The sequence below is a fragment of the Vulpes lagopus genome, chromosome 1, assembly GCF_018345385.1.
Source record: "Vulpes lagopus strain Blue_001 chromosome 1, ASM1834538v1, whole genome shotgun sequence".
NCBI classification, from domain to species: Eukaryota; Metazoa; Chordata; class Mammalia; order Carnivora; family Canidae; genus Vulpes; species Vulpes lagopus.
This window is the reverse complement of record NC_054824.1, coordinates 67,386,593-67,414,415: the sequence shown is the minus strand read 5'-3', so window position 1 is coordinate 67,414,415 and position 27,823 is coordinate 67,386,593. Positions and strand designations below refer to the sequence as shown.

At 45.5% G+C, this 27,823-nt stretch overlaps 1 protein-coding gene across 1 annotated transcript in view; it reads left to right on the top strand.

Annotated features, from left to right (window-relative positions):
* Positions 1-5,191: 5,191 nt before the first annotated feature.
* Positions 5,192-27,823, top strand: part of RAB44 (RAB44, member RAS oncogene family) — a 35,018-nt gene continuing 12,386 nt past the window's right edge. The window contains exons 1-7 of the mRNA XM_041767564.1: positions 5,192-5,251; positions 8,571-8,788; positions 22,258-22,369; positions 23,365-23,539; positions 25,014-25,160; positions 25,585-25,675; positions 25,929-26,024. Of these exons, the coding sequence (XP_041623498.1) occupies positions 8,582-8,788; positions 22,258-22,369; positions 23,365-23,539; positions 25,014-25,160; positions 25,585-25,675; positions 25,929-26,024 (828 nt within the window). The 5' untranslated portion in view covers positions 5,192-5,251; positions 8,571-8,581. The remainder of the gene's footprint in view (positions 5,252-8,570; positions 8,789-22,257; positions 22,370-23,364; positions 23,540-25,013; positions 25,161-25,584; positions 25,676-25,928; positions 26,025-27,823) is intronic.

Sequence of the window (27,823 nt, the reverse complement as noted above, 5' to 3'; positions counted from 1 at the left end):
CCAGTTTCCCATATGTCCTGTCAGAAATATTTGGTGCATTTACAGCCATATATGAAAGCACATGTATTTATAGAGCATAAATTTTATCCACACACTTTTTTCTTCATGCACAACATACTGGACTCACTGTTTTGTACCTAGCTTTTTTTTTTTTTTTTTTTTAAGATTTTATTTATTTGTTTAAGAGAGAGAATGAGTGGGAGGAGAGGCAGAGGGAAAGAATCTCAAGCAGATTCCCCACCAAGCGCAGACCCGTTGTACCCTATTCTGTGGCCCATGAGATCATGACCTAAACTGAAACCAAGAGCCTGATGCTTGACTGAGCAAGCCAGCCAGGCGCCCCTGAACCTTGCTTTTTAAATTCAACAATATATTTTGAAGCTCTTCACACCTGTCCACCTGTATCTTTCTCCTCATTTTCTTCACAACCACAGGGTGGGTCCTATATGGGCATATTTGAGCTTCTTTAACCAGGTCCCCATTGATGGAAATTTCAATTATTTCCAGTCTTTTGCTGCTATCGACAATGCTGTAATGAAATCCTGTCGTATCATCATTTGGGGCATCACCTACAGGACAAATGACTAGCAGTGAAATTGCTGAGTAAAAAGCTCTTTCCTTTTTAATGTTGATGATATCACCACCTTGCTTTTCAGGAAAACTGTACCAATTCATGTTCTTACTCACAACATGTGAAAATGTTTTCCTACATCCTTTACAACACACCACACCATCAATAATTTTTTGTTCTAACAGTTGGAAAACTTAAAAATATCACATTGTAGTTTTTTTATTGCTTTTATTATTATAAATGAGGATAAAACTTTTTCACATGTTGAAAAACCATTGATACTTTTTCCCCACGAGCCACCTATTTATATAGTGCCAATTTTTCTAATGCATTGTTGCTTTTTCATTGATCTATGAGGAACTCATGATCTATGGAGGAAATGAACTTGTTTTCTGTGATATGAGAATATTTTTCACCGTTTGTTTGCCTTTTGGCTTGTCACTGGTGACCTTTTTTTTTGTCACTCAGTTGTTTATTTTTTATTTATTTTTAAAGATTTATTTGAGAGAGAGAGCATGAGTGGGAGGGGCATAACAGAAGGAGAGACTCTCAAGCAGATTCTACACTGAGCACTGAGTCAGACGTGAGGCTTGATTCCACGACCATGAGATCATGACCTGAGTTAAAACCAAGATTTTTTTTAAAAGATTTTATTTATTTATTCATGAGAGACACACACACACAGAGAGAGAGAGAGGCATAGACACAGGCAGAGCGAGAAGCAGGCTCCATGCAGGCTCCATGCAGGGAGCCTGATGTGGGACTCGATCCTGGGTCTCCAGGATCACGCCCTGGGCTGAAGGCGGTGCCAAACCACTGATCCACCAGGGCTGCCCTGAAACCAAGAGTTGATGCTTAACCGACTGTGCCACCTGGGAGGATCTTCAGTCATTTATTTTTTTATTTGGAAACTTCTATATAGTTGAATGTGTCAATTTTTTCTTTTATGGCTTCTAATGATTTGTAATAAGACTGAAATGGCTTACTTGCTCCAAGATTATTTTAAAAACTGTCCTGGGGCACTTGGGTGGCTCAGTTGGTTAAGCGGCTGCCTTCGGCTCAGGTCATGACCCCAGGGTCTTGGGATCGAGCCCGGCATTGTGCATTCTGATTAACAGAGAAGAAAGAGCCTGCTTCTGCCTGCCTGTCCGTTTACTTGTGCTCTCTCTCTGTCAAATAAATAAATAAAATCTTTTTTTAAGAGATTTTATTTGGGAAGCCTGCGTGGCTCAGCACTACTTTGGCTGGGGCATGATCCTGGAGACCCAGGATCGAGTCCCATGTCAGGCTCCCTGCATGGAGCCTGCTTCTGCCTCTCTCTCTCTCTGCGTGTCTCTCACGAATAAATCAAAAAGATTTTATTGATTTATTCATGAGAGACACGCAGAGAGAGACAGTGGCACAGGCAGAAGGAGAAGCAGGCTCCCTGCAGGGAGCCCGATGTTGGACTCGATTCCGCATCCAAGGATCATGCCTTGGATGCCTTGAGCCAAAGGCAGACAAACACTCAACTGCTGAGCCACTCAGGTGTCCCATAAATAAAATCTTAAAAAAATGTTTTTAATTAAAATAAAAAACTATCCCATGATTTCTTTAAAAAAAAAAAAAAAGATTTATTTACTTACTTGGAGAGAGAGAAGAGAGAGGAAGGACCAGATGGAGAAAGAGAGATCTCCAGCAGACTCCCCACTGAATGTGGAGCAGGATTCAGGACTTGATCTCACCACCCTGAGATAGTGATCTGCCCCAAAACTATGAGTCAGATATTGAGCTGACTTGAGCCACCCAGGTACTCTTATCCCATGATTTCTTTCTGCCTTTCATTTTCTTTTGTTAAGATTAATTGATTGGTTGGTTGGTTTTTTAGAGAGAGAGAGAGAGAGAGCATGCACATAAGCAGGGGAGGAGGAGAAGAGAGGGAGGAGGAGGAGAAAAGCAGATTCTCTGCAGAGCGAGGAGCCGGGATGCAGGGCTTAGTTGAATGAGCAGAAATCAAGAATCCCAAGTATCCTGCTGAGCCACCCAGGCACCCTATCCCATGATTTCTTACAGCATTTGTTCTAACATACACAAGAGTGTAGAGAGACTAGAATGAGCGGACAGTAACTTCACTAACTTCAACAGTAAGCAGAACAGGACCAGGACTTTATTTCACGTGCTCCACCTGTTCCCCCACCCTTCCATTATTGTGAAACAAATCCTAAACTTATAACTTTATGATCTTTTAATGTTGAAACTTCTGATCCATCTGGAATTATTTTATTTTATTATTTTATTTTATTTTATTTTATTTTTATTTATTTTTTTTTTTTTGGAAAGGCCAGGGACTTTTTTAATACATCGGTCAGAACAGTCTGTCCATCTCGGAAATGCTCCCTGGGTGACTTACATTGTACTGCATAGGATGCTAGAACCACTGCCGAGTTAAGGGGGCAGGTTAACCTTCCTTCACAAATATCCATCTTCAGTTGTAAGAAATACAAATGCCTGGTTTGTTCTTGCTGCAGTGTGTTGGGATCAGGTATAAAAAATCTTACTCGAAAATGCAGAGTACAGGGGAAACCTCCTTTTAACTGCTTCCTGATGGGTTTGCTTGATTCCAGCCATCTCAGAGAGTCGACTGAGTCATCGCCATGCTGCAAACCAAAATACTCCTTTTCAGTCACACCCAAGTGGTTGTATGCCATATCCAGAAGAACTTGACCGGTGTCTTGTTTATTAGCTTTGAAGGTCTGTACCAAGCCATCTAGGAAGCGGATGCTGCAGACGACTTCGGACCGAGTTTTCTCTTTGGGTAGTTCTGAGGTGCGTATACTATTAATTCTTCCACCCAACGCACGTAACCGGGAGGTCATAACTATCGCTGAATAACCGTTGTTAATTTTCAACTAGTCAATCTCAGGAAGGTTTCCAGCTTCCAGTCTCCTTTACATGTTGATTTAATCGCCAGGAAAGTCATCTATTTGCAAGTCTCCATACAATAAAGAGCCGCTTGATGCAGAAGAAAAAGACCGGCGCTGGAGTTCGTGCCAGGCCCAGGAAATGCCATCTTTGAAAGCCGAGAGGCGGATTCGCCCCGGGAGCCGGGAAGGTCTGGCCGCCGCGCCCGGCTGGCTCCCCGCGGGGCCGCGCGCCCCCCGGCGCCGGGGGCTGGGGCTGGGGCTGGGCGGCCGCGGCCGGGGCCGGGGCCCTCCGGGTCGCCCCTGCCCGGCTCGGAGCGCACGCCCACGCCCCGCCGCCGCCGCCGCCGCCGCGTCCCGCCCCTTATTTTATTATTTTAAAAAAGACTTCATTTATTTAATTTAAAAATACATTTCCTAAAAATCTTATTTATTTATTTATTTATTTATTTATTTATTTATTTATTTTAGAGAGAGAGCATGCACATGAGTGGGGAGTGCAGAGGGAGAGGGAGAGAAAGAATCTCAAGCAGGTTCCATGCTCAGCACAGAGCCCGATAAGAGGCTGGATCTCACAACCCCTGAGATCATGACCTGAGCCAAAATCAAGAGCTGTACACTAAACTGACTGAGCCACCCAGGCACCCGGGATTTTATTTATTTTTAAGCAATCTCTACACCCAATGTGGGACTCGAAATCACAACCCCAAGATCAAGAGTTGCATTCTCTTCTGACTGAGCCAGTGAAGCGCCCTCATCTGGAATTATTTTAGAGGTAGAGCTCCAGTTTCACTTTTGCAGATAGCTAGCTCATTTTTCAAACTGTTTATTGAATAAGCCATCTTTTATCCACTGATTTAAAATGCCACTTTTGTTTATTTATTTTTTTAAAAAATATTTTATTTATTTATTCATGAGAGACACAGAGAGAGAGAGAGAGAGAGAGAGGCAGAGACACAGGGAGAGGGAGAAGCAGGCTCCATGCAGAGAGCCCGACATGGGACTCGATCCCAGGTCTCCAGGATCATGCCCCAGCCAAAGTAGTGCTAAACCGCTGAGCCACCCGGACTGCCCTGTAAAATGCCACTTTTAATATACATTAAATTCCCATATGTACTTGAGTCTGTTCCTGTCAATTCTGTTCCATTAATTCATCCCTGTATATTCATGCACTGGTATCACACTCTTTTTGGTTGTAGCCCTACAGTATATTTTGGTATTAAGTTAGACTATTTATCTAAAAGAAAATTTGGATGAAGGCCTCCCCTGATATTCCTTACCACCTGAGGGTGAGAACCTGAGGGAAGGCACGGTGTGCAGTTACTCCAGGATGGTTCATACACCCAGCTTTAGCCACAACTGTGCCCATCAACACTCTGGTTGGGACAAGGCATAGCAACATGCTGGCAACCGGAGACTCAGTTCCAGGTTCTGGCCTTGCCACTGAGAGCTGGGTGACCTTGAGCAACCGGTCCTCCCCTTCAGAGCTTCTGCTTAGAAGGACCTCCCTCTCATTCCCAGCACTCTCTAATTCTACGATTTTAGGGTGAGAGACCTGAGGAGGACCAGGCAAGATTATGAAAGGACAACCAGTGCTTGCTTCTACAGGAAGTCCCATAGATAACACAGGAGATTGGCTCGCTGGGGAACGGAAAGAACGATTAAGCAAGAGACAAGACTGTTAACAGTGCCAGAACTCGTGGGCTCCTGGGGGCAGCGGTTGCCTCAGCGTCAGGTCCAGGAGGCCAGGACTGTGTGCACGACTGGGAGCCTTTGAGAGGTGGGAGCCCCCTGGAGTCACAATGCTCTTTATCTTTGGAGGGGCTGGGGTTGGGAGAAGGAGCAGTGGTCCCCATTTGGCTCCAAGGACGCAAAGATCTGAGCCCTTTTTTCTCAAGAATTTGGAGCTCTCTGCATGGTCCAGTGAGGGTGCTGGGGCAGGGGGCTGGGATAGATTGCCTACCACAAGTGGCCGTGTGATTTTGGGCAAGTCACCTGTTTTCTCAGGTGCCTGGTTTCTCTCTTCGAGTCTGTGAGAAGAAGAGAGAAGTAAGTAGACTAGAGCAAGGCACTAGGTAGTCTCTCAGACCCACCAACTTACAATTTGGGTTCTGTGACCATCACTATTACTGGTAGTTATTGAATGACGTGAATGGAGTGAGGAGAAGACCCAGTTCTTTGCCCGTTTGGTGAAAGAATGAAGGAATTGGGGGAAGCCCTAGGGTAGCCGTTCCCTACCCTGTTTTTCTTATAAGGCTCTTCACTCCCTGACCCAAAGCCTATAGTGTCTGTTCCCCTAACCCAATGGAGCAAGATCCATTTGTTCTCAACTTTGGCTTCCAACTTTGTCTGGTTTCTCAGGTGAGGAATGTGGGGGAGAGAGGGGAGTGCTGAGGGTGCCAATGTGTGTTCCTGGTCACCAGGGGCTTCTAACGGTTTTAGGGTATGAAGTAGGGATGATCCAGAGAGGGGAATGTAGCAGAGGATGGAGGAGTGCCCTTGCAGGCTGACTGTGAGGGGTGTTGTTCTGAGTGACTCCGAATGGGCAGGGACCCTCGTACATGCCAACAACCTGTGAAGAATGTCCTATCAGACCCGTGAGGGAGTGGTCAGTGGTGGGAGCTGGCTGAGGAGGGAGTGTGTGTGTGTGTGTGTGTGTGTGTGTGTGTGAGCACCCATGTATGCACAGGTAAGGAGTGACAGAGAATGTCCCCTACTATCTTTGGGTGGTCATGCTTGGCCATGAAAGGGGTGCAGACTGTTTTTAGGGTGTGCTGTAAGGCCATGAGGGGGAGGGGAGGGCCAGAGGGAGAGAAAGAAGCAGGCTCCCCACTGAGCAGGGAGCCTGATGTGGGGCTCGATCCTAGAACCCTGGGATCATGACCCAAGCTGGAGGCAGATGCTTAACCGACTTAGCCAGTCAGGCGCCCCCAGAATTTATTTTAGGATTCTAGTTTCTTTTACTTGTGGGAGTCCAGCAGACTCAGTGATGTGGCACCCATATCACTGTAAACTCTTCGCTTAGTGTTTCAGTTCTGGAAGCTTCTGCCCTGAGAATCTTATCTTGCTGCCTCCTGTATGTTGTCTCCAACGGAAGTACATGTGCACCTTGAGTTTCCAAGTGTTACACCTACAGGCAAAGCCGGCCCACTCTCCCTGCTCCCGAAGCCCTTGTCCCACACACTCTCTGTCAGGTCCACACAGAGATGGTGGCATCTGTGGTCCATACAGGGGCCTTCGGCCACCAAGGAGGTACCTCTCCAGGAAGTGGTCTGGGGGGATCCTGGGGGGATCCTATTCTACTAAGCATCATGGCTTGGGCAGGCCTCTGCATCTCAGAGCCTTTCTTGGCCTGCTCACAGGTCAAGTAGGAATAAATTGTATCTGTACAGTACTCGGCTTTTATGAGGCTCAAATGGAATCCCCCCCACCCCCATTTGTAGCCTTTGCTGGTTCACGTGTGTAAATACTCCCCTGGTGGCTGGCTGATCCCATGCCACTGGAAGAAATGTGCACAATTGGCTTCTGCAAGCCCCTCAGACCCAGCTTTGCAGTTTTCACCTATGAGCTTTAAACTGCATCTGAAACAGACTTGACAGGCCCGAGAGAGAGCCATGGGGACAGCAAGACAGAGAGAAACAAATGCAGAGATAAACCACACAGGAAGAAAGAGAGAGAAAGGCTGGCGGAGAGACAGAGAGGAGACACTTGACTTCTCTTTAAAGTCTGGGGAACTCTGCAGGCTGAGGAATGGCCTTATTCAAGTCCTATGCAGCCTGTGTCAGAGAACTTGCTTGAAGGGAGGCTAGACCAGTGGTGCCAGGACCCTAGAAGGAACCCACCGTCCCTCCGTTCAGCCTGTCTGTGACCTTCCACCATAGCAGAGAAAGCCCAGAAGAATCTTCTTGTTCCTGCTGGCTCACACTGCTCATGTTTCTTTGTGCGTGCCGTTCGCTGCTTCTAAATCCCACCTGCCTTCTCTAGAGCTTGGCTCCAGTCCCATGCCCTGCAGGAAGCTGCCTGCCCGTGTGCCCAGCAAGGCCTTCGCACCCAATGGAATTTTATGTACCCCTTGCTTATTCCCCCAGGGCAGGCCCAGACTGGATATCTTCCAGACTCCTTGGGGTCTTGCCTAGACAAATCTTCATCCATCAAAATCCTAATCAATTGACTGACCCAATACTTTCAGTGATAGTTGGGAAGACTCCAATTAATGAATTGGACAACCCGTACATGAGCACCTACTGTGTGCTAAGGAGCTGGGAGCAATGTGGACCAAAGTGCACAGTGACATCCATAGGGGGAGCCCAGAGCATCACGGGGCCACAGCCCAGGGGGCATTGAACACTGCTTGAAGTGTGGAGACGGCTGCAGGGAAGGCTTCTCGGAGGAGGCAGTCTCTAAGGTGAGGGAGGAAGAGGCATCATTAGGTGCAGGATAAGAGAGTTGGGGAAGCTGGGCAAAGGGAGCAAAATGGGAGAGAATCTGATATTCTAGGAATGGAGGTGGTTCAGCAGACTTGACAGACCATGAGGGTGTGGGAGAGAGTGGGATGAAGAGGGTGCAAGTCTGTAAGAGCTACTGATTCCCTGGTGCATGTGTCCAAGGAGCAGGGAAATGGTGTTTAGAAATTAAAAAAAAAAAAAAAAAAGATTGGAGGTCAGGTGAGATAGAGGGAGGAAGCAACCTCCAAGGTGAGATATGAGGAAATGAGCTGGAGAACTAGCAGGAGAGACAGATGAGACAGCGAGATCCTGGACAACCGTGTGTCCGCACCCTCGACTCAAAACAGAACCTATCCTGCATGGGGCTCTTTTCTATAATGGCCAGAGAGGACTGGTGATGAGGAAAGATCTAACAGAGATGAGGACACATGGATACCTTGGGGGAAAAGCATTCCAAGCAGAAGGAACAGAAAGGGCAAAGGCCTCATGCTGGAAGCCAGGAGGTGGGGGAGAGTCCCGAGGTTGGAGAGGCCAGCTGGGGTCCAGTTAGCTTCATCAGCCGTGGTGTGTTTTCTCCAAGAGCCGTGGGAGGGTTTTCAGCACAGTGACTGTGCTCAGCAGCCTGGTGCCACCTCTCCATTCTTTGGTCCCCAGGCCAAAGCAGCATGGAGAGTGGACAGAGAGTGCCCCGAAAAGGCCGCAAGCTGGGCTCCAGCCGCAGGCGGCAGATACGAGAACCAGCTGATGGCCAGGATGCTCCCGTGGCTTCAGAGCCAGAGCCCTTGTCCTCAGAGGTGGCCGTGGAGCTGCAGCGTTTCTTCCAGGACTGTGGTGCCAAGGAGAGGGGCTTTGTCACCCGCGAGGACCTGGCGGTGAGTCCACATCCCTAGCTCACCCTCTGAATCCCTTTTCTGTAGCCTCCTGAGACTTCCTATCCCAGGAAAGCAGGGCAGTCCTGCTTTTTCCCCTTTCTCTCATCTAAAATTTGCTCTCAAAGAGGAACTCTCATGCACTGTTGGTGGGAATGTGAATTGGTGCAGCCACAGTGGCAGATGGTATAGAAGTTTCTCAAAAATTTTGAAATAGAAATAGCATACAATCCAATAATTCCTCTATTGGGTATTTACCCAAAGAAAACAAAATACTAATTCAAAAAGATATCTGCATCCCTATGTTCGTTACTTATAGTAGCCAAGATATGGAAGCAGCCTAGTGTCCCTTGATAAATGAATGAATAAGGAAGAAGTGTCACACACACACACACACACACACACACACACACACCACTGGAATATTACTCAGCCACAAAAAGAATGAGATCTTCTTATTTGTAACAACATGGATGGACCTAGTGGGTATCATGCTACACGAAATAAGTCAGACAGAGAAAGACAATACTCTATGATTTCACTTAGATGGAGAATCAAAAAACAAAACAAATGAACAAACAAAAAGCAGAAACAGACCCATAAATACAGAGAACAAACTGGTGGTTGCCAGAGGGGAGGCAAGTGGAAGGACAGGTGAAATGGGTGAAGGGAAGAGGGGGATACAGGCTTCTGGCTATGGAATGAATGAGTCATGGGGATGAAAGGTACAGCATGACGAATATAGTCAAGGGTATTGTAATAGTGCTGTATGGTGGTGGCTACACTTGTGCCGGACACAGCGTAATATATAGCTTTGTCCAATCACTATGTTGTACATCTGGAACTAATGTAACATTATGTGCCAACTATACTTCAATTAAAAATTAATTAATTAGGGGTGCCTGGGTGGCTCAGTTGGTTAAGCCTCCAACTCTTGGTTTCAGCTCAGGTCATGATCTCTTGGTTATGAGATCGAGTTCCATGTCAGGCTCTGTGCTGACCATGCAGCCTGCATAAGACTCTCTCTCCCTCTCTCTCTCTGCTCCCTCACTCTCTTCCCCTCCCTAAAAACTCCAATTAATTAATTAATTAGTTAAACAAAATACAAAGATCAGCGGGCAAAAAGCATAGTTTGTATGCAAAGAAATGTTCTCTGTGCTAGTTGACAAGCACATGTATTTTCTGAAGCAAATAAATAAATATGATAAAATTTGTGCTCAGAAAAGGTGAGTAATTTGTTTATATTAATATGTAAATGGATGATCAGGCATTACGCATTCCCATCTTTCAGAAATATTTGCACTTAACAAAGGAAAGGACCTCACACCAAAGAAGGAACTTGCAAGTGACATAATTTTAGGCCCATTGAGCAGAGAAGTTTATCCTGGGGAGCAGAGTCCTACAAACCATGTCAATGACTATAAACGTCAGTGACACATGAGATTGGCCATAGTTGTGTGTCCCACCCAGGAAGGAGTCTTAGGCTCTGGCCTAGACCAATGTTGACTGATATTTGGGTTTTCCTCATTCTCTGCAGAGCGGCCTATGTGGGTTGCTGGAATCTCACTGGGCCTACTGTCTCCTCTGGATACTTTTCCATGCTCCAGACCTTTTCCTGCCCCTGTCAAAACTGACTTTGCCTGTGTTCTATCCTCAGGGCCATAACAAAGTACATGCAAACAGCTGATACTGAAATTGAATTTTCACAGGCGCTTGACTGGCTCAGTCAGTAGAGCATGTGACTCTTGATCTCAGGGGTCATGAGTTCAAGTCCAACGTTGGGCATAGAGATTACTGAAAGAAAGAGAGAAAGAAGAAAGAAAGAAAGAAAGAAAGAAAGAAAGAAAGAAAGAAAGAAAGAAAGAAAGAAAGAAAGAAAGAAAGAAAGAAAGAAAAAAAGAAAGAAAAACTTTCTCAGGGTAGCCTTTACCAACTCCCTCAAATAAGTCAGTTTCTCTCTCTCTCTCTCTCTATATATATATATAGATAGATATAGATATAGATAATTTTCAAAAGGATAAAAAAGTAAATTAAAAATCAAGTAAATAGGTGCCTGGGTGGCCCAGTTGGTTGAGTGGCTGCCTTCAGCTCAGGTCATGATCATAGAGTTCCAGGATCGAGTCTCACGTCTGGCTCTCTGCCTAGTGGGGAGTCAGCTTCTCCTTCTGCCCCTCCCCCACTCGTGCTTACTCTCTCTCTCTCTCAAATAAATGAATAAAATCTTTTTTAAAAAATCAAGCAAGGGCAGCCCCGATGGCGCAGTGGTTTAGCGCCGCCTGCAGCCTGGGGTGTGATCCTGGAGACCCAGGATCGAGTCCCACATCGGACTCCTTGCGTGGAGCCTGCTTCTCCCTCTGCCTGTGTCTCTGCCTCTCTCTCTCTCTCTCTCTCTGTTATGAATAAGTAAATAAAATCTTAAAAAAAATCAAGCAAATAAAAAACAGCACTCATCAAAGTTCTTATCTAGTTAATTATTATTACTAATTAATGAAGGAACCACTAAGATGTTATGATTGGCTCAAAAGCACATGAGAAGCCAGTATACAGTATTTAAAGGCAATTTGACAGGAGAGTGTTAGGATAAGATTGCTGAGTTCAATTTTTAAAATGGCTGATGTCCAACAGGCCGTAAATCTTTGGGGTTAGTTGTTCTACAAGACAAAAATTATTTTCATCTCTCCTGGGCAAAAATCTGCAAGTTAACAAGTAACTGCAGCAAGTCTGGGACTTTTTAATTAAAGATAAACAATGAGATGGACTGAGTACATTCCTCTAGTCTAGACAATGCTTGAAGGGACGTGTTCTCTACCTTTTGGCCTGGTTTCCAAGTTTCCAGTTATTCAGATAATTTTCTGTGATGATAAATAATCTCCCAAGTCTATTCCCAATATAAAAAAGCCTCTCGGGATCCCTGGGTGGCGCAGCGGTTTGGCGCCTGCCTTTGGCCCAGGGCGCGATTCTGGAGACCCGGGTCGAATCCCACGTTGGGCTCCCGGTGCATGGAGCCTGCTTCTCCCTCTGCCTGTGTCTCTGCCTCTCTCTCTCTCTCTCTGTGTGTGTGACTATCATAAATAAATAAAAATTAAAAAAAAAAAAAGCCTCTCATTAGGTTTCCACCTATTCCCATCCATGCAGCCAGGGTATGAATGACACATGGGCATGGGTTTGCTCTGCAAATATACACTTTGAAAATATTAAGCCATTTTCGCTTCTGTCCAGATGTTTTCACACAGAATCTGAGATTTAAAACCTCTGTTATTTGCTCTTCTACCTAGAGTGAATCTCTGTCCCAGTTTGCCAGGGGCTGGAAGGATGCCTGGGATGTGGAACTTCCAGTGTCAAAACTGGGAATGTCTGACGCAGCCTGGGTCAAGCTGGCTACCCAATTTCTATGCTCAGGCCAGGAAACTAAACCCAGGACTCTTTTTTCACCTGTCACCTGCAGCCCCTATAAGTGCAAGGAGTTTCCTTTCTTGAAATTCCCAATTTTTCTAAGGTCCTTCTCCAGCCCAGAAGTGGCTTTCCTTATCAACTGGTTCCAGGCCAGGTTGTTGGGAGGATTTTGCAAATATTGATTCCATGGCTGTTCCTTACAGTAGACTTGTCACGTATGATTGAGAATTAGTCTCCAACATGACAATCTTTTTTTTTTTTTTTAAGATTTAATTTGTTGGGCAGCCCCGGTGGCTCAGCAGTTTAGTGCCGCCTCAGCCCAGGGCATGATCCTGGAGACCCCGGATTGAATCCCTTGTCGGGCTCCCTGCGTGGGGCCTGTTTCTTCCTCTCCCTGTGTCTCTGCCCCTCTCTCTCTCTCTCTCTGCGTCTCTCATGAGTAAATAAATAAAATCTTAAAAAAAAAAAGATTTCTTAAAAAAAAAGATTTAATTTGTTTATTTGACAGACACACAGAGACACAACACAACCATGAGTAATAGCAGGCAGAGGGAGAAGCAAACTCCCCACAGATCAGAGAGCCCAATGTGGGGCTCAATCCCAGGACCCTGACCTGAGCCGAAGGCAGATGCTTAACTGACTAAGTCACCCATGTGCCCCCAACATGACACGCTCATTACACAATTGATTCATCCAACTACATCCCAGCAAAAAAGGAGGACAAATTGTTATTGAATCCATGTAAATAACTATATTGCCATGGAAAGTAAGGAGGTTCAGTAAAAGTATCAGTTTCTGAATCAGGAGGGGGTCAATGAGATTCAAATAATATTTAAAATGTTTAATTTTGGGGGCACCTGGGTGGCTCTGTGGTTGAGCATCTGCCTTTGGCCCAGGTCGTGATCCCAGAGTCCTGGGATCGAGTCCCGCACCAGGATCCCCTCAGGGAGCCTGCTTCTCCCTCTGCCTGTGTCTTTGCCTTTCTCTCTGTGTCTGTCATGAATAAATAAATAAAATCTTAAAAAGGAAAGTTTAATTTCAGTTTACAGAAGCTGCAATCTACTAAACTGAAAGTTAGACATGGCTCAAGAAGACAAAAATCTTCCTCATAGATCCAGAAAGATAGAATAAAAAATAATACCAACTATATTCCCAACAAATAACCACACCTCCATTCTCTTGAACCATTCATTCAGTTCTACATCATTAATTCCTGATCTGCTGGATCTTGAGTGAACCGGCTGCTTCTGGACTCAAGAGTCTTAGAAATTATCAGCCTGCCAGCTTGGCTCCCTAATGTCAGCTCGGAATCTTTGTATCCATGTGAAGCATCAGTAGTTCAGAGAACCTGGTACAATCCTTTTCCACGAGGCTTCGGGTCTGTACTTTGTGGCTCATTAACTGAGGTTTCAGGCCAGGATAGGAAAACAGAAACATTTTTGGTAATGAGACTGAAAAGCTGTGGTTACTTATTACAGTAACTATTAATATCGGAGTGGAAGATGCTAAAATTCTCTGTTGGGATACAGCACGTAACTATTTTGTAGGGTTTGATAAGTGTGTCCTCTGAAGATAAGCACTTATCAAAGATCGGCAAAGGCACTGAGAAATCTCCAGGGCCTTCCTATAAAGCATGCAATTTCTGAAGTCTTTATATGAATTGCATTCTACCTACATAAACTTAGCCTAGGAAAGCCTGAACATCTCTTCTGATTTGATGGTTCTTCCCATGATATTCTTTTTTTCAACCCAAACCATATATATACATATACTTTTTATTTTTAAATTTTATTTAAATTCATTTCATTAACATATAAAGCATTATTGGTTTCAGAGGTAGAGATCAGTGATTCATCAGTCTCATATAATACCCAGTGCTCATCCCATCACATGCCCTCCTTAATGCCCATCACCCAGCTACCCCATTCCACCACCCCCCCTTCCCCTCCAGAGACCCTCATTTTGTTTCCTATGATTAAGAGTCCCCCACCAAAAAAACAATAAGAGTCCCTTACGGTTTGTCTCCCTCTCTGATTTTGTCTTTTATTTTTTCCTCTCTTCCCTTATGATCCTCTGTTTTGTTTCTTTGATTCTACATATGAGTGAGATCATATGATAATTGTCTTTCTCTGATTGACTTATTTTGCTCAGCATAATATCCTCTGGTTCCATCTGTATCATTGCAAATGGCAAGATTTGGGGTGTTTTGATGGCTGAGTAGTATCCCACTGTATACATATATATAGACCACATCTTCTTTATCCATTCATCTGTCTGTCAGTGGATATCTGGGCTCTTTCCATAGTTCGGCTATTGTGGGCATTGCTGCTATAAACATTGGGGTGCAGGTGCCCCTTCAGGTCACTACATTTGTATCTTTGGGGTAAATACCCAGTAGTGCAATTGCTGAGTGGTAGGGTAGCTCTATTTTCAACTTTGTGGGGGACCTCATAGAGAGGCTGCACCAGCTTGTGTTCCCACCAAGGAGGGAATGTAAGAGGGCTCCCCTTTCTCTGCATCGTTGACAACATCTGTCATTTCCTGACTTGTTCATTTTAGCCATTGTTCCTGGTGTGAGGTGGAATCTCACTGTGGTTTTGATTTGTATTTCCCTGATGCCAAGTGATATTGAGCATTTTCTCATGTCTGTTGGCTATTTGTACGTCTTCTTTAGAGAAATATCTATTTATGTCTTCTGTTCATTTCTTGATTGGATTATTTGTTCTTTGGGTGTTGAGTTTTGATAAGTTCTGTATAGATTCTGGATACTATCCTTTATCTGATATGTCCTTTGCAAACATCTCCCATTCTATCAGTTGTCTTTTGGTTTTGTCGACTTTTTCCTTTGTTGTGCAAAAGCTTTTTATCTTGATGAAGTCCCAGTAGTTCATTTTTGCCTTTGTTTCCCTTGCCTTTGGAGATGTGTCTAGTAAGAAGCTGCTGTGGCCGAGGCCCCAAAAGGTTGCTACCTGTGTTGTCCTCTAGGATTTTGATGGATTCTTGTCTCACATCAATGTCTTTCATCCATTTTGAGTCTATTTTTGTGTTTGATGTAAGGAAGTGGTCCAGTTTCACTCTCTGCATGTGGTTGTCCAATTTTCCCAACACCATTTGTTGAAAGACTGTCTTTTTTCCACTGGATATTCTTTCCTGCTTTGTTGAAGACTGGTTGACCACAGAGTTGAGGGTCCATTTCTAGGTTCTCTATTCTGTTCCATTGATCTATGTGTCTGTTTTGTGCCAATACCATGCTGTCTTGATGATTACAGCTTTGTATAGAGCTTGAAGCCTGGAATTGTGATGCCACCAGTTTGAGTTTTCTTTTTCAACATTCCTTTTTTTTTTTTTTTCAACATTCCTTTGGCTATTCGGGGTCTTTACTGGTTCCATTCAAGTTTTAGGATTATTTGTTCCAACTCTAAGAAATAAGTTGATGGTATTTTTTTTTAAGATTTTATTTATTTATTCGTGAGAATACACAGAGAGGAGAGAGAGGCAGAGACACAACACAGGCAGAGAGAGAAGCAGGCTCCATGCAGGGAGCCAGACGTGGGACTTGATCCTGGGGTTACCCTGGGCTGCAGACGGCGCTAAACCGCTGCGCCACCGGGGCTGCCCAAGTTGATGGTATTTTGATAGAGATTGCATTGAATGTATAAATTGCTCTAGGTAGCATAGACATTTTAACAATATTTATTTTTCCAATCTATAAGCATGGAACATTTTTCCCTTTCTTTGTGTCTTCCTCAGTTTCTTTCATGAGTGTTCTCTAGTTTTCTGAGTATAGATCGCTTACCTCTTTGGTGAAGTTTATTCCTAGATATCTTATAGTTTGGGGTGCAATTATAAATGGAATCGACTCCTTAATTTCTCTTTCTTTGGTCTCATTGTTAATGTATAGGAATGCAACTGATTTCTGTACATTAATTTTATATCCTGCCACTTTGCTGAATTCCCGTATGAGTTCTAGAAATTTTGAGGTGGAGTCTTTTGGGTATTCCATATAAAGTATCACGTCATCTACACAGAATGAGAGTTTGACTTCTTCTTTACCCATCCAGATGCCTTTTGTTTCTTTTTGTTGTCTGATTGCTGAGGCTAGGACTTCCAATACTATGTTGAACAACAGGGGTGAAAGTGGACATTTCTGCTGTGTTCCTGACCTTAGGGGAAAAGCTCTGTTTTCATATATATATATATATATATATATATATATATATATATATTACACATGGATACTTTTTCAAAAGTTTAACCTCCATCCTCCTAACCCAAGCCATATGTAATATCAGATTTTTTTTTTACAGGTTAAACCCTTAGTTTTTATTTTCATCTACATGCAACAGATATTGTAAGATTTCTCTTTATTGATATAATCAGCTCACTATCTTTTAGGAGCAAGTGTTAAACATAACTGTTTTATTTGTATTAATTAACCTTAATGAACTTTATTTTTTTTAAGATTTTATTTACTTATTCATGATAGACACACAGAGAGAGAGAGAGAGAGAGAGAGAGAAACGCAGAAACACAGGCAGAGGGAGAAGCAGGCTCCATGCAGGGAGCCCCACGCGGGACTCGATCCCAGAACTCCAGGATCACGCCCCAGCCAAAGGCAGGCGCTAAACCACGGAGCCACCCAGGAATCCCACCTTAATGAACTTTAAAAATACTTCATAAGTTATTCGTATTGTCCAAAAGGACATTAGAAATATTTCAGTATCAAGGATTTGAAGCAAGAATTTCCTTATGATTTTTGAAAATTATTTTTTCAGGTATTTTTAAATTGAGTCATAACTGACATTATATTAGTTTCAGGTATATAATGTGATGATTTTATATCTGTATATGTTACAAAATGATCACCACAATAAGTCTAGTTAACAGCCATCACCATACAGTTACAACATTTTTGTTCTTGTGATGAGAACTTTCAAGATCTACTCTCCTAGCTACTTTCAAAGATGCAGTTCAGTATTATTAACTATTGTCACCATGATGTGACAATATGATATCCCCATGATTTATTCACTTTATAACTGGAAGTTGTACTTTCTTTGACCCTTCCCCCTGCAACCCCTGCCTCAGGCAACCACCAATCTGTTCTCTGTATTCATGAGCTCAGTTTTTCGGTCTGTTGGTTGGTTGGTTTTAGATTCCACATATAAGTGAACTCATTCAGTATTTATCTTTTTCTGTCTGACATAATTCATTTAGCATAGTGCCCCTCAAGTTCCATCCCTGTTGTTGCAAATTGCAAGATTTCATTCTTTTGTATGGCTGAATAATGTTCCATTGTATATATATCCCACGTATTTATTTGTTCTTCCATCCATGAGCATTTAGGTTGTTTCTACGCCTTAGCTATTGTAACTAACGCTACAATGAATGTGAGAGTACAGACATCTTTTCATATTACTGCTTTGTGTTAGCTTCAGGTAAATAGCTAGAAGTAGGATTGCTGGATCCTAGGATAGTTTTATTTTGAATTTTTTTAGCAGCCACCATACTGTTATCCACAGGGACTGCATCAATTTACATTCTCACCAACAGTGCACGAGTGTTCCCTTTTCTCTACATTCTTGCCAACGCTTGTTATTTCTTGCCTATCCTGCTCTTATGATAGTGGTGAAGTATTTAATAAAGACAGAGAACGATATCCTAAATTTTTTTCCCCTAAATTTAGGATCTTATATTGGGAAGGCAAAGTCAGAAGAACTATCGGAGAAGATTTTGGCCACTGGATTAAGATAGGATCATAGGAGCCTGAGAAATAGTACTTCGTTACCTATTTAATCAAAGTGACAATAAAATAAAATATTTTGAGATAAATATAGAAGAAGGTAATATGACTACAAAGATACTTAGCTCTTTCATAAAAGAGGTGCCTTAGATGTTTTATAAATGAAAATATGATCAAGCCGAAACAGAGAAGTTTATTCTGTTGACATATGGAATAATTTATCTTGACAATTTACACAGAAGATAAATAGTAGCTACTTTTTAACTCCTGCTAAGAGCTGTACAACCAGTTCATCATTTTAATGGAGATAGAACTGAATTCTAGTTTTTGCATTAATATAACATGTGGCATATAGCATATAACAATTTTAAAAAATTATTTATTTTAAACCCATCAAAACAGAGACAAATTTGTCACTTGGCAAAAACACATTTCATAGTTTATTTTCAGACTTAGATATTATAAATCAAGGCAACTAAAATTCCCTTTCAGCAAATTCTTCAAGTTTGTATTTTCATCTCTTTTCATGTTCTGAAACAATCAGACACTTAAGACAAAACCACTCCCTTATTCCTTAGAAAATCAAAACGTATCCTGTTTTCCTTGCAGACACAGCTGTATCTCTGCCACCGTTGGTCCTAGTAGAGGCTCAAATATCCGTAGTGATTATAACTTTTAACCAAAATAACTAACTTCTATTTCACAGAAAGAGCTGGGATGCAAATAATGGAGCACTATCTGTGTTATTTAAGCATTTTAGTAGATTTAGCAAAGTTCACAAACAGACACGACACAACATTTTACAGTCACACATATCCCTTGCACAAGTTTTTAAAAAATTGTCATGAAAGGGGGGCCTGGGTGGCTCAGTTGGTTAAGCGTCTGCCCTCAGCTCTGGTCATGATCCCAGGGTCCTAGGATCAAGCCCCGCATCGCATCGTGATCCCTGCTCAGCAGGGAGTCTGCTTCTCCTTCTCCCTCTGCCCCTCCCCCTGTTCCTATTCTCTCTCTCTCTCAAGTAAATAAATAAAAAATCTTCAGAAAATTGTCAAAAAATATACATAACATGAAATCTGCTACTTTAAGCATTTTTATGTTTAGAGTTCAGTGGCATTGGGTGCATTTCACAATTGGTGCAACCATCACCACCACCCATTTCCAGACCTTCCCCAACTGAAACTGTGTCCCAGAGTTCCCATTCCCATTCTCCTTTCTCTTCATCCCCTGGAATCCCCCACTCTCCTTTCTATGAATTTGACCACTCTAGGTCCCTCATATAAGCGAGAAAATATAGTATTTGTCTTTTGTGACCTACCTCTTTCACTCAGCATGATGTCCCTAATGCTCATTCATGCCATAGCAGGTGTCAGAATTTCCTTCCCTTTTAAGGCTGACCAATATTCCACTGTATGCATAGACCACATTTTGTCTTTCTGTTCATCCCTCAGTGGATATTTGAGTTGCTTCCATCCTGTGGCTATTGTGAATAGCACTGCTATGAACTTGGGTGTAAAAATATCTACTTGAGTCTTGAGTTTCTGCTTGGCCTTGCACAACTATTTAAAGTGGCAAGAATGGGGGCACCTGGGTGGCTCAGAAGGTTAAGCATTGGACTCTGGTCATGATCTCAGGGTTGTGAAATTGAGCCCCAGGTCAGGCTCTGTGTTCAGTGAGGAGTCTGCTTGGGATTCTTTCTCTGCCTCTGCCCCCACCCCCACCTGCTCTTTCTCTCTCTCTCAAATAAAGAAATAAATCTTTAAAAAAAGTAAAGTGGCAAAAATGAATTCACTAATTAACATAACCCAAAGTTATAGCTGCCCTCTTGCATGTAAAAATAAAAAGTAAAAGGACATAAACTTAAAATTATGCTTAGCAATCAATATTTCAGTTTTTCTCAGAAACTGTCCCCGTAGCCAAAAATTATTTATTAATTATTATTAATTCACATTTTTGAAGTTACCTAAGGATCTTGGAACTGTGTAATGAATCAACTTAATTGAACACAAATTTACATTTTTCTTATCTTAAACATTATGTAAGGGATCCCTGGGTGGCACAGCGGTTTAGCGCCTGCCTTTGGCCCAGGGCGTGATCCTGGAGACCCGGGATCGAATCCCACATCGGGCTCCCGGTGCATGGAGCCTGCTTCTCCCTCTGCCTGTGTCTCTGCCTCTCTCTCTCTCTCTGTGTGTGACTATCATAAATAAATAAATTTTTAAAAATTATAAAAAAAAATTAAACATTATGTAAGGATAATGTTGACTTATTTGGTCAGTAAGACAAAATCAGAAGTATAAGAAATTAAGATTAACTAGTTTCTTCACATAAAACAAATCTAGATCTTATAAAAAGTAGAATGTTTAATTGTATTATACTTAATTTAAAGCAAACACTGATAGCCATTATTTGCATTTTATAAACAAAATTACTAAACCAGTCTAATTTACCCAAAGATTTACATTAATTACGTTAACCTGGCTCCTTAAAAGCTTTCTGAGCTAGCAATTTCTTGTAAGAGGGATTTTTTTTAAAGTCCAGCACATTTAGGGGTTCCTGGGTGGCTTAGTCGGTTAAGCGTCTGCCTTTGGCCCAGGTCATGATCTCAGGGTTCTGGGATTGAGCCCCTTGGGCTCTGCACTCAGCAAGGAGTCTGCTTCTCCCTCTGCCCTTCCCCTGCTCGTGCTCTCTCTCTCTCTCTCTCTGTTAATAAAATCTTTTTTTAAACATTTATTTATTTAATTTATTTATGATAGACAGAGAGAGAGAGAGAGAGAGAGAGAGAGAGAGGCAGAGACACGGGAGGAGGGAGAAGCAGGCTCCAGGCTCCATGCCGGGAGCCTGACGTGGGACTCGATCCCGGGACTCCAGGATCATGTCCTGGGCCACCCAGGGATCCCCAGAATCTTTAAATAAATAAATAAATAAAGTTTAGCACATTTAAAGCACTAGAAATTCTTTATTCATGATTTCGGAGAACATTAGATTTATATTAGTGCTTATTTGTTTCTACAAACCAGTCAACACAGAAACCCTGTAAGACACATAGTACTCTAAGTCATTAATACCCTCCAGATGTAGAAAACTATTTCACACTCACAGAAGAGCTAAAGGTCTTTCTGAATTACAGCCATGTAGACACCCAGATACAGAGACCCAGGGGCTTCATACGTACAACTCCAGGGCACAGATCAAAAGTAAACACAGACACACAAAACTAAACAGTCCAGAACTCAAAGAGCTGGTCTCCTTCCTAGAAGGTACAAAATGCTTCACCAATTTGGAGCATACGTAGAAAAACCACCATCAACAACAAAGATCAGCAAATCAGATTTTCTGTTGCCTCTCAACCAACAGATACTCTGTCTCTATCATGCATCCCACAGGGATCGCCAATGGCCAGTCCATAGAGCTGAATTCCCCATCATTGCTATCACCAAAAATGAAAACACAGAATCAGCAAGAAAAAAAGACAAACCACAATAGCAAGAGAAACAGCAAACCTAAAGTTCTGTCACACATGGGATTCTGTCCAAGAGCCAAGGGAGGAAATGTTTGAGTTTCTCAAAGCCCATGAGGGGCACGTCTCCAGCACCACACATTACTTGGTTTTGACAAGTGAGTTTACGGGGGCATCTCCATGGAACCTCCAAAACTCTTACAGTACAAGTTCCAAAAAGGTAAAATCATGACCCTTGGGCAAAAAGAAAATAAATCCCTCTTAAAGGTTTTATTTAGTTCATTAGTTAATGAGAGATGCCATGAATAGTTGACAGAGCATTTAAAAAGCTGGATAACAAAGAAGTGTTAGAACGAGATTGCTGAGTTAGATTTTTCAAAGCTGGTTAATGTACAACAGGTCATAAATCTTTGAGGTCATCTGAGATCTCCAGTCTATCTCAGGGGATGAAATGAAGTACATTCTTACAGTCCAGAAGATGCTTGGGTGGCCTCTGCCCCTGTGGAATGCTGAAAGAGTGTGCTGTCCACCTTTGGGACTTATTTTCAAATTCCAGATAACTTTTTTGGATCTCGATAAACACGTTCTGGGGAGGATTAGCTACTGTCCTTAGGGATGAGACTCAGAACGGGTAAGTTTTTATTGATGTCAGATGGAGGAAGGGAAAAGATGTGTAGGGAGTTGAAGGCTCTGCCGAGAGGGCCGTCTTGAGTGGGGTCCTGGAGCCTCCAAGGTAGGCCCTGGATCAGCTTGGATCTGGGACTCCAAAGTTGGGGAGGGAAGGAGTGGGGGTCGCTAAAGACAAACATTTCTCTTTTTTTGAGGATAGCCCAGAGTCTTCCCCAGGGCGACGAGCGCCAACTTACCTCTTCCTTGCAGGTGGCCAAGTTCAGCTTCGTGGGCAGCGAAGAGGAGCTGGAGATGATCTTTGACTGGGTCGATGTGGAGCAGAAGGGACGCCTCTCTCTGGAAGAATTCAGCTCTGGGCTCAGTATGTCTGTCCTGGGAGAACCTCTAGTGATTTGCTGCATAGCCAGGCATCCCATGCAGTGTGCCCAGTATGGGGAGGCTAGGCTGACATAAAAGGCAACAGGGAACCTCCACAGCACCCCGAGAGCAGTTCATGGCATGGATGATGATATGAATTACTCTGGAGATGAGGATACTAAGTCTGTGTGGGCAAGCAGTTGGTTTGAGACAGGGCTAGGCCTTAAGGCTCTAGCCCAGGAGACCTGCTCACTTCCTTTCCTATCAGCAAGAGCAGTTCTTTGGCTGGGGATGGAGGTGCTCCTCTTAGCATCCTCCTCCTCCAGGGAGGCCTCCAGGCTTGCTTACTTTCTGATGCCTCACTTGTCTTCTCCCCAGCAAAAGATTCCCTTGAGCAAGAGGTTAAGCAACCCCCAGTCTTGAGACCACAGGCTTTGTTTCTGCCTGAAGAAGGTCACATTCTGGCTTTGGGAATTCCAGGCCCCAGGGAGCAACAGAGGGTGATATTTAGCAGTTGGGGGCTTCCCAACCATTTGTTCCCCTTTGGGCAGGGCTACTCCAATGCCTGCTTCTCAGGACAGGCCCAAAAGGACCTAAAAAGGCCAAGGTCAGCAGAGCACAATACTCCCACTGATCTCGATGCGGGTAAACTTTCCCGCCAGGGCAATGGAAGGTGTAATGTCCTTGCCGAGACCCTGCAGAGCACAGCTCAGGCTTAAATGCCTGCAAAGCCGTTCAGAGTTCTCAGGTCTGATGAGTCTCTGAAAGTTTGGGGGACAAGGAGGAAGAAGGCCAGGAATCTGCATTTACAGGTCATAAAATGGTCAGAATGTCTACCTTGAACAGATTCCCACGGATGACAGGGCGAATGTATGAACGTAACCCTGTATAAATGTGATCACACAGACAGAATTACTTCCCCAAGGGCTCGAGCAGGACAAGATGGGAGATCAGTGGACCCAACCCCACTCTGCTGCCTTTTGTCCCTCTGTCCCACAGAGAACACCTTCAGCTCCAGCCTGGGCACCCACAGGCTCCACAGGAAGAGGCCACTGTCTTCCAAGAGAGAACCTGCAGCTGCCAGTTTCCTGGCACTGGAGGAGGCTGACCATGAGGAGAAGGAGGCGTTCTTTGCCTTTATTCAGCAGCTGGGGGCAGGTGACGTCCTCCCAGAGTAAGGCCAGCACTGAGTGTGGAGGGGTGGGGGTAGGAGGCAGGGGCAGGCACTGCCCATCAGTGCGGGGCAGGACTGGCCTGGGCACAGGTGGGAGGCCACCAAGTAGAGCTGGGTGCAAATCTGGATTTGGCCACTTGGGTTAGCTGTGTGACCGTGGGCCGGTAGCCTAACCTTTGACATCTGTTCTCCAGCTGCAGTGTGAGTATAAGGACAGTTGTGGGATGAAATGAAGCCCGCCCGTGGAGAATGTCTGTTCTTGGGGAGTCCCTCCCATGCCCCCTCCTCTGCTCCCTCTCCATCCTGCCCTATGTGATTGCTCCCCAGGATTAGCGGCCTGGGGTATCAACCTCCCAGGTGTAGTCACAATCTTAAAAACATGACTACCTGAGGGGGCCTTTTTTTTTTTTTAAGATTATTTATTTATTTATTCATAAGTGACACACAGAGGCGGAGACATAGGCAGAGGGAGAAGCAGGGAGCCTGCTGTGGGACTTGATACCAGGACCCCAAGATCACGGCCTGAGCCAAAGGCAGATGCTCAACCACTGAGCCACCCACCCAGATGTCCCTGAGGGGGCCTTTCTTAACTAGAAAAGAGGGTCCCGAGGATCCCTGGGTGGCTTAGCGGTTTTAGCTCCTGCCTTTGGCCCAGGGCGTGATCCTGGAGTCCCAGGATCGAGTCCTGTCCCAGCATGGAGCCTGCTTCTCCCTCTGCCTGTGTCTCTGCCTCTCTCTCTCTCTCTGTCTCTCATTAATAAATAAATAAAATATTAAAAAAAAATCCTTGGGAAAGCAGCATTAATTGAGTGCCAGCCATGTGCCCGGCCCCAAGCTGGCACTTTCACTGGGCACAGCTCATTCTCCAGTGACCCTACTGGGCAGGTATCAGGCTCCCCTTTGTACAAATAAACCCAGAGAGGGCAAGGGAGTTGCCAAAGGTCACACAGCTACAGGGTGAGAGAAGAGGGAAGGCAGATGGCAGCCTGGAGCCATCAGGCTCCCAGTTCCTCCCCTGCCCCATTGCCACATCATGAAGCCACAAAGTACCGTGGGGGTTCAAGAAGGAGAGGGCACATCTGGGAAGGGTTCCTGGAGGAGGTAGTAACTCGAATTGTACCTTGCAGGGTATGAACAGATTTTTGTGGCCCAGGCGCCCAAGTTTCTTCGAATGTTGCCATCAAAATAGAGAAGTGGGGGGTGCCTGGGGGGCTCAGTGGGTTAAGCGCCTGCTTTCAGCTCGGGTCATGGTCCCAAAATCCTGAGATCAAGCCCCGCATTAGGCTCCCTGCTCCATGGGGTGCCGGCTTCTCCCTCTGCCTCTCTCTCTTTCTCTGTCTCTCATGAGTAAATAAATAAAATCTTTTAAAAAGTGAAAATAAAAAATACAATACAATACAATACAATGGAGAAATGGGCCCTCTGCTTACTGGCCCCACCTCATATCTCCTCTCTGGCTGTCCCCCTTCCCCAGGCAGGCAGAGATCTGGGAGCTGTGGGGGAAGCTGAGGCAGGAGGAGCCCCAGCTGGCAGGCAATCTGGAGGGCTTTCTGGCCAGGATGACCAGCCGCCTGCAGGAGGCCCGGGCTGACAAAGAGGTCCTGGAGCTGACGCTGAGGAAGTGAGTGGGGCTCGGGGGGGCCTCACCCACCTGGTGTCTGGCACAGAGTATGTGCTCTTTACATTTTAGCTGAACGGGAATTGAATTCCCTCAGCTCTGGGCTTAAGGGTGGGATATGGTGACAGCAGGAAGTGGGGCAGAGTGATGGGGCGAGTGGGACCATGTGACAGGGCCGGGGGAACCAGTATCTTGATAATGGTTACAGGTGTCGGCGTGTCGGGATCAAGGTGACCAATGTCAAGGGTGTACGGGTCAGGGGCCATTGTCAGGATGACTGTCCTCAGGGTGACAGGGGTCAGTGATCACTGGCAGAGCTAGGTGAGCAGCGAGATGGACTCCACACCCAGGCCCAGACCGGCGCTGCCTGCAGCAGGGTCCCCGGGTGCTCGCGGGCTGCCCGGCTCCCCCCTCGCACCCCTTCCAGGCGGCAGTCTGACCACCATCGGGAGGTCCAGCAGCTCTATGAGGAGATGGAGCAGCAGATCCGCCGGGAGCAGCAGCAGCTGCAGGCTGAGGTGACCTCCCCTGGCAGCCCGCCCCTCACCCCGTCCTGGGCTCCTCCCAGGCTGATGCTGGCCAGTGCGGGAGCAGGGGGGGCAGGAGGCTGCTGGGAGCAGCTCCTCTCACCCCCTGGCTGCCAGAGAAGTGGTCGTGAGAGGCGTCCTTGCGGGCCTCCCAGACCCCGTACCCCAGGCCTGGGTGCGGGTGGAGTGTGGGGAGGGCTGGGCGTCAGCAGGCCGCCGGGGCTGAGACCTGTCTGCTCCACAGAGCGACTCCCGTGGCCTGGCCTTCAGCTCCCAGATGCAGGAGGCCCTGGAGGCCAAGGAGCGTGAATGTCAACGGCTCACTGACTGCCAGAGGGAGGTGAGTGCCAGCGCTTCCCCGGGAGCCCAGTTTCTGAGGAGTCACACATTCTGACGCCCGGCTTCTCAGGCTTCATGGGGGTGGCTAGGCTCCCGAGAGAGTAGCTCCCTTTGCCGAGATGAGGTCAGGTAGTGCAGAGGGGCCACTGGGAAGGTCCAGGTTCAAATCCCTGCTGTTCCCATTAAAGCCAGGCAAATCTGAGGCAATAACTTTGTTGCTTTTTTTTTTTTTTAAGATTTTATTTATTTAGTCATGAGAGACACAGGGTGAGGGGGTGGGGGCAGGCAGAGACACAGGCAGAGGGAGAAGCAGGCTCCATGCAGGGAGCCCAAAGCGGGACTCGATCCCAGGACTCCAGGACCACACCCTGGGCCGAAGGCAGGTGCCAAACCGCTGAGCCACCCAGGGATCGATCCCCTGAGGCAATAACTTTGGCCTGAGTTTCTCCATCTGTAAAATGGGACTAACCGCATCTACTGCATCTCCTAGGCCAGTTGTGTCAAATGAGGTGATAAATAGGAAAGCACTCTGAAACAGAAAGGCACTGGGCTAACATGAGGTCACAGTGTTAGAGAGGCTGAGTGATAGGGTGGCATTCAACTCTTATGTCCGCTGACAGCTGAGTCACCTGGGGTAGGTTTTAACCTCTCTGAGCCTTGGTTTCCAAATCAGAAAAATGGAGATCAGAACTCTTGCCCTAGAGGGCTGCTGGGATGACTAAAGATACCATATTTGAGGGCCTAGCATGGTTCCTGGCACACAGGAGGTGCTTTTCACATCACAATTGTTACCGACTCTGAATCTGACCTAGCTCCCTGCTGCCCTGACACCCCAGATCTCGTAGCCCATAGTCACTTCCAGTTGGCATCGTGGCTAGGTGTTTGGGTCTGAGATCCTGCTCCCCCCACCATCTCTTCCTTTCTCAACTCCCAGACCACTGACCTTAGTAAAATCACCTTCTGATGGAACCAGGACAACCACCTTTCCTTCAGCGCTGGGCGAGGTTCCCAGAGCATTTTCCACTGTCGCCTCGCCTGGCTCTGTCATCTGGTCTCACCTTCCTAACATGGGCTGATTTCCAGACGCCTCTGCAGCAGCTGCTCCTTAGAAATTGAGGCAGGCCCCTTCAGCCAAGGGAGGAGTTTGGACTTTCCAAAATGGGGCCAGTTTGTCCTGTCCCCCGTAGATGTGAAGCCTTTCCTCTGAGGTCATTCATTCCTTCACCTGACAATTCTAGCATGCCTACTAGTGCCTGGCACTGCTCTAGGGTCCTGAGGAACATGATAGACACAAACCCCTGCCCACAGAGTGATAGCCTTAGTCAGGAAGATGGATGATAAGCAAAATAAGCAAATAAAATCTATAACATCCTGGAGGCTAGAGAGTGAAAATGCTAAGGAGAATGAAGGGAAGCAAGGAAGGAGAGTAGAAGGGTTTTGACAGGAGGGTCCAGGAAGGCCTCCCTGAGTTGATGGCATTGGAGTAAAGGCCTGAAGGAGATGAGGCATGAGCAGTGTGATACCTGGGGAAGGGCAGTCCGGACGGTGAAAACAGTGAGTTCAAAGGCCCTGAGGTAGGTGTGTGCCATGAATATCCAGGAAGCAGCAAGGAGACCCGTGTGCTGGAGCAGACAGAGGGAGGGGAGAGGAGTGGGAGAGGAGGGCAGAGACCTCACAGGGCAGGAGGGACTGTGCAGGCCCTGGATGCCACTGTGAAGGCTTCACTTTCCCTTCTGAGTGCTCAAGCAGCCCCCCATCTCTGAGTATGTGACTTGCTGTGGCTCAGGAGCTCCCTGTGGA